Source organism: Gopherus flavomarginatus, chromosome 12, assembly GCF_025201925.1.
Source record: "Gopherus flavomarginatus isolate rGopFla2 chromosome 12, rGopFla2.mat.asm, whole genome shotgun sequence".
Classification (NCBI taxonomy): domain Eukaryota; kingdom Metazoa; phylum Chordata; order Testudines; family Testudinidae; genus Gopherus; species Gopherus flavomarginatus.
The window spans coordinates 2,738,819-2,745,835 of record NC_066628.1 but is presented as its reverse complement, the minus strand read 5'-3'; the positions used below and the strand labels follow the sequence as shown (position 1 = coordinate 2,745,835).

At 59.2% G+C, this 7,017-nt stretch overlaps 1 protein-coding gene across 1 annotated transcript; it reads left to right on the top strand.

The window, feature by feature from the left end:
• The first annotated feature begins 1,506 nt into the window (after positions 1 to 1,506).
• LY6G6F (lymphocyte antigen 6 family member G6F) lies at positions 1,507 to 4,870 on the top strand. The gene is given in 8 exon segments (XM_050920630.1): positions 1,507 to 1,695; positions 2,085 to 2,303; positions 2,306 to 2,377; positions 2,670 to 2,966; positions 3,342 to 3,465; positions 3,829 to 3,866; positions 4,070 to 4,129; positions 4,570 to 4,870. Coding segments are annotated over 8 exon segments (894 nt in total). The 5' UTR covers positions 1,507 to 1,640; the 3' UTR covers positions 4,599 to 4,870.
• Positions 4,871 to 7,017: the final 2,147 nt, after the last annotated feature.

Genomic DNA, 7,017 nt, shown 5'->3' with positions numbered 1-7,017 from the left:
ATGTGGCAGTCATCTTGGTATCGCTACACTGGAGCTATGCCAAGATGGCGTCTCTGGAATGTGTCGGCCATCTTGGTGTCACCACACTGGAGCTATGCCAAGATGGCGTCTCTGGAATGTGTCGGCCATCTTGGTGTCACCACACTGGAGCTATGCCAAGATGGCGTCTCTGGAATGTGTCGGCCATCTTGGTGTCACCACACTGGAGCTATGCCAAGATGGCGTCTCTGGGATGTGTCGGCCATTATTGGTCTTATGCCAACTTGGCGTCTCTGAGCTGATGATGTGGCAGTCATCTTGGTATCGCTACACTGGAGCTATGCCAAGATGGTGTTTCTGCGATGTGTCGGCCATCTTGGTGTCACCACACTGGAGCGATGCCAAGATGGCGTCTCTGGAATGTGTCGGCCATCTTGGTATCACCACACTGGAGCTATGCCAAGATGGTGTCTCTGGAATGTGTCGGCCATCTTGGTATCACCATACTGGAGCTATGCCAAGATGGCGTCTCTGGGATGTGTCGGCCATTATTGGTCTTATGCCAACTTGGCGTCTCTGAGCTGATGATGTGGCAGTCATCTTGGTATCGCTACACTGGAGCTATGCCAAGATGGCGTCTCTGGAATGTGTCGGCCATCTTGGTGTCACCACACTGGAGCTATGCCAAGATGGCGTCTCTGGAATGTGTCGGCCATCTTGGTATCACCACACTGGAGCTATGCCAAGATGGTGTTTCTGCGATGTGTCGGCCATCTTGGTGTCACCACACTGGAGCTATGCCAAGATGGCGTCTCTGGAATGTGTCGGCCATCTTGGTGTCACCACACTGGAGCGATGCCAAGATGGCGTCTCTGGAATGTGTCGGCCATCTTGGTGTCACCACACTGGAGCTATGCCAAGATGGTGTCTCTGGAATGTGTCGGCCATCTTGGTATCGCTACACTGGAGCTATGCCAAGATGGTGTTTCTGCGATGTGTCGGCCATCTTGGTATCACCATACTGGAGCTATGCCAAGATGGCGTCTCTGGAATGTGTCGGTCATCTTGGTATCGCCACACTGGAGCTATGCCAAGTTAGTTTCTCTGGGATGTGTCAGCCATTACGGGTCTCCTGCCAACTCAGCGTCTCTTTGGGGATGTGGGCGGCCATGTTGGTGTCGCCATATTGGAGCTAAGCCAGGCTGGCATCACTGAGATCTGGTGGCCATATTGGTGTTGCTCTGTTGGGCTCATGCCCACTCAATAACTTCGGGTTCAGGAGTTTGGTGTCGCCAGGCGGAAATCTCCAGAACATGGCAGCCATATTGGTGGCACCAATTTTCTAGCTCCCAAGAGGGTTCACGGTGAGTATTTTGCCGTGCTGACATGCGACCGTCTCTGGGGTGGGTAGCTGTTTATACAGGGATTTCCTCCCCCGGTGCTGAGGTGCAGCCACCTCTGGGGTGGATCACAGCACTCCACTTTCCCTCTAACTCACGCCCTCTGCTGCTGCTGTGCGTCTCTGATAAGCCGGCCACCAAACCCCCAAGTCACTCCAGAGACAGCTACGTCCGGCTCTATTTCGGTCTCTTCCTCCTTGGGTCTTGGAGATAGAGCCCCAAGGTGGTTCCCCACAGAAGGACCCCAGTGTTCGGGGCATCATGACCCCCGTCTGGATCTTACTCCTTCTCCAGCTGCGACTCACCAGGGAGGAAGGTAAAAACCTGCTTTTTATTGTCCACTCCAGAGGCGGCTGCATCTCAGCGCCTGGTGAGGGGTCCCTGTGTAAACAGCTGCCCCACCCCAGAGGCAGCTGCATCTCAGCACCTGGTGAGGGGTCCCTGTGTAAAGAGCTGCCCCACTCCAGAGTCAGCTGCATCTCAGCGCCTGGTGAGGGGTCCCTGTGTAAACAGCCGCCCCACCCCAGAGGCAGCTGCATCTCAGCACCTGGTGAGGGGTCCCTGTGTAAAGAGCTGCCCCACTCCAGAGTCAGCTGCATCTCAGCGCCTGGTGAGGGGTCCCTGTATAAACAGCTGCTCCACCCCAGAGTCAGCTGCATCTCAGTGACAGGAAATCTAACCCCTGTGAATTCCCCTCTCCCGCAGATGCCTACGTCCAGAAGGGGCAGGACCAGGTGTTCTCTTGTGGCCCGGTCAAGCCTCTCTCGAGCAGGGAAGAAGTGACGTGGTCCTACAATACCGGTGTTCCTGGGTCCTCGTCAGTGCTGTTATTCCAGGGCGTGGCAGATCAGCCCCTGAAGAAGGCGGCCGGGGAGCGGCTCTCCGTGTTCCCCAACCACTCCCTGTACCTGCAGGGGGCCGAGGACGGGACATGGGGACCTACTGGTGTTCGGTGCAGGGAGTCACCCGCCACACCTACCAGCTGAATGTTGTCACAGGTGGGTCATGGCTGGCGGCCCCCAGAGGGGACAGGCCCCTGCCCCATTCCCCACCCCCCTGAGCCAGCCAGTCCCTGCCCTGGGGCCGGGTGGGAACCGGTGCCCCCCAGAGGGGACAGGCCCCTGCCCCATTCCCCACCCCCCTGAGCCAGCCAGTCCCCGCCCTGGGGCCGGATGGGACCTGTCGCCCCCCAGAGGGGACAGGCCTTGCCCCATTCCCTGCCCCCCTGAGACAGCCAGTCCCTGCCCTGGGGCCAGGCCCTGTGCCCCATTGCCAAACTGTCCCCTGCAGAGACCCAGACGGTGCTGACGACCAGCCCCGCCAACATGACCTGCCACCAAGTCTCCTGCATGATCTTGGACCGGCAAGCGCTGCCGGCGGTGACATGGTGGGTCGGCGAGCAGCGGGTGCAGGACACCGGCGGGCAGTGGGTGCAGGACACCGACGGGCAGGGCTGGCAGCTCGTCTTCTCGGGCTCGCGGGCGGCGCTGCTCCAGGCTTGCTGGAACAGGAGCGACCCGGGGGCCAGGAAGAAAAGACGGGTCAGGTGTGAGCTGAACAGCATGCGAGTCACCTTTGACCTCACCGGTAGGGACGGGGCCAGGACGCCGGGGTTCTCTGGGCAAGGAGTAGGGGAGAGGGGTGTCTAGTGGTTAGAGCGGGGGAGGGGAGAGGCTGGGAGCCAGGACTCCTGGGTTCTCTCCCAGCTCTGGGAAGGGAGTGGGGTTTAGTGGTTAGAGCACGGGGGCCAGGAGCTAGGACATCTGGGTTCTCTCCCCAGCTCTGGGAGGGGAGTGGGCTTTAGTGGTTAGAGCAGGGGGGCCAGGAGCTAGGACTTCTGGGTTCTCTCCCCAGCTCTGGGAAGGGACTGGAGTCTTGTGGTTAGAATAGGGGGGGCTGGGAGCCAGGAGTCCTGGGTTCTGTTCCTCACTCACCCCTTGTGTTTTCCCCGGGCGATGGGAGCAGTGAAGGACCCCCCCTCCTGTAGCTCCGCCTGGATCCCCCTGGCCGTGTGCGCAGCGCTGGAGTTCCTGCTCCTCCTCGCCTTGGGGGTGGCGCTGTGGTGGCGGGGGCGGCCGGCCCAGAGGTAAGTACTGGTGAGGGGAGGGAAGTGGGGGCTGGTGGGTGAGAGCAGGTGGGCTGGGAGCCAGGACTCCTGGGTTCTCTCCTCATCTCTGGGAGGGAAGTGGGGTATGGTGGGTGAGAGTGCGGGGAGGGGCTGGGAGCCAGTACTCCTGGGTTCTCTGCCCAGCTCTGGAAGGGGAGTGGGGACTAGTGGTTAGAGCGGGGTGGGCACCAGGACTCCTGGATTCTCTGCCTGGCTCTGGGAGGGGAGTGGGGGCTAGTGGTTAGAGCGGGGCGGAGGTGGGCACCAGGATTCCTGGGTCCCATCGCTGAAGCTCAGAAGAGAGGCTTCCTGCTCACTTGTCCGCCAATTTCATCTCTGCAGGTCACACCTGGGCGACCTTCCTGCGCACACCCAGCCAGGTAGGTGCCCCACTGAGGATCTGTGGGGCCCACTGGGGCGAGGGGCAGCAGCCAGCGTTCGCCCTGTCCCACTGTGGGGTGGGGGGCAGGGCTGTTCTGCCTTCACTCAAGGGCCTGGGGAGGAGCGGGAGGGATTTCTCTCCCCCCACCCCCAGGAGATCCCATCACTTATCATGCGGTTTCCCTCCTGTCTCCTATTCCAGAGCCTCCCGGACTCAAATCCCAGATGCCGCTGTATGAGAACGTGGGGCTGGGATACGCAGGTGGGAGCCGCGCCCCCTTGGGGGGGGACAGGCCCCTGCCCCATTCCCTGCCCCCCTGAGCCAGCCAGTCCCTGCTTGGGGCCGGGTGGGAGCCGGCGCCCATAGAGGGGACAGGCCCCTGCCCCACTCCCTGCCCCCCTGAACCAGCCAGTCACTGCCCTGGGGCCAGGTGGGAGCCGGCGCCCCCTAGAGGGGACAGGCCCCTGCCCCACTCCCTGCCCCCCTGAACCAGCCAGTCACTGCCCTGGGGCCGGGTGGGAGCCGGCGCCCCCTAGAGGGGACAGGGCCCTGCCCCACTCCCTCCCCCCCTGAACCAGCCAGTCACTGCCCTGGGGCCGGGTGGGAGCCGGCGCCCCCTAGAGCGGACAGCCCCTGCCCCATTCCCTGCCCCACTGAGCCAGTCCCGTTTCCGGGGTGACTGTGGGCTCCTGTCATCCCAGCAGGGGGCGCCGATCCTGCCCAGTTGTGATGGCCCCATTGGCCCCTGTGGAGCGACCGCCGCCCCTCGAGCCCTGTGCCGGGGTCCGGGCGGGGCCAAGCCGCGTGTCAACACCTAGCGCCCCCCGCAGGGTGGGGTCGGAGGCTCCCTGAGGCCACTAGGGGCTTTCCAAGGAGAAGAGCTGGAAGAGGAACCCAGGCGTCCGGCTCCCCGCCTTCCCCACCCCCGTGGGGGCTGGGGTGACAGATGGGGACTGGGCGGTTGTGGGGGTTGGAGCGGAGAATAAAGAGAACAGAGCAGCATTTGTGACAGGAGTGTGGGGCTGAGAGAGAGAACACACAACCACACACATCCAATCACAACCACACAAACAGAACCCGACGCGATCACAAATGCACACACACAACCACACACACGCACACTCCCTACCAAAACCACACCCGCCCACTTACCCAACCACAACCGCATGCACACACTCAGACACAATCTCATACACACAGAGAAAACCAGACACAATTACAACCACACACATGCACACGATAACATAATCCCCACAGACCCCCCCTCCCACAGGAACAGACACAGACACAATAACACAGTTGCACACACAGAAAACCAGACACACACACACACACACACACACACAACCCATTACACAATCACACCCACAGTGAAACCCCCATAATAACACAATCACACACCGCACAAACACACCCACAGAGAACATAAGAACATAAGAGCGGCCAGACTGGTCAGACGAAAGGTCCATCCAGCCCAGTGTCCGACAGTGGCCAGTGCCAGGTGCCCCAGAGGGAATGAACAGAACAGGGAATCCTCCAGTGACCCACCCCCTGTCGCCCATTCCCAGCTTCTGGCAAACAGAGGCCGGGACCATCATCCCTGCCCGGCCTGGCTACTAGCCATCGATGGACCCATCCTCCAGGAATCTGTCCAGCTCCTCTTTGATCCCTGTTCTAGTCTTGGCCTTCACAACATCCTCTGGCGAGGAGTCCCACAGGTTAACACTGTGTTGGGTGAAAAAATACTTTCTTGTGTTGGTTTTCAACCTGCTGCCTGTTCATTTCACTGGGTGGCCCCTGGTTCCTGTGTTGTGAGGAGTAAACAACCCTTCCTGATTCCCCGTCTCCACACCCGGCAGGATTGTACAGACCTCTAGCCTATCCCCCCCCAGCTGTCTCTTTGCCCAGCTGAAAAGTTTTATTAATCGCTCCCCATACGGCAGCCGACCCAGACCCCGCAGCAGTTCTGTTGCCCTTTTCTGACCCTTTTCCAATCCCAGTCGATGGTTTTGGCGACGGGGCTGCCACATCTGCCACATCTGCACCCAGGTGTGGGCGTCCCCTGGATTTATCTAGAGGCAACATGAGATTTTCTGTCTTACTCTCTCTCCCTTTCCTGATGATCCCCAACGCGCTGTTCGTGTTCCTGGCCCCGCTGCGCACGGAGCGGCTGAGACCCCGGCACAGTGACGCCGGGATCGTCCTGGAGAGGGAACAGCTCGTTCAGCCCCCCCATTGGGTGTGTGCAGCTGGGATTGTGTTTTCCCCTGGGCGTCACTTCACATTTCTCAACACTGAATTTCACCTGCCAGTTGGTTGCCCAGTCCCCAGTTCTGTGAGCCCCTTGGTAGCTCTTCGCCGGCTGCCGGGGACGTCACGATCTGAAGCGGTTTTGTGTCAGCTGCAGATTTTGCACCTCTCTGTTTGCCCCTTGTCCCAGATCGCTTATGAATATGTTAAATAGAACTGGGCCCAGTACAGAGCCTGGGGGCAGAACCCCACAATCACACACACACCGCTCCCCCAATAACACACCACACACACCAACAGAGATACCCCCAATAACACAATCACACACACACACAGAGAACTCCCCCAATAACACAATCACACACCACACACACTAATAGAGAAACTCCCAATAACACAATCACACACCACACACACCGCTCCCCCAATAACACAATCACACACACACAACTCCCCCAATAACACAATCACACACCACACACACCAACAGAGAAACCCCCAATAACACAATCACACACACACAACTCCCCCAATAACACAATCACACACCACACACACCAACAGAGAAACCCCCAATAACACAATCACACACCACACACACTGCTCCCCCAATAACACAATCACACACACACAACTCCCCCAATAACACAATCACACACACACAACTCCACAGAGAACCCCCATAATAACACAACCATACACACACACACACCGCTCCCCCAATAACACAATCACACACCACACACACCAACAGAGAAACCCCCCAACACAATCACACACACACCGCTCCTCCAATAATGCAATCACACACCACACACACCAAGAGAGAAACCCCCCAATAACACAATCACACACCACACACACACACAACTCCCCCAATAACACAATCACACGCCACA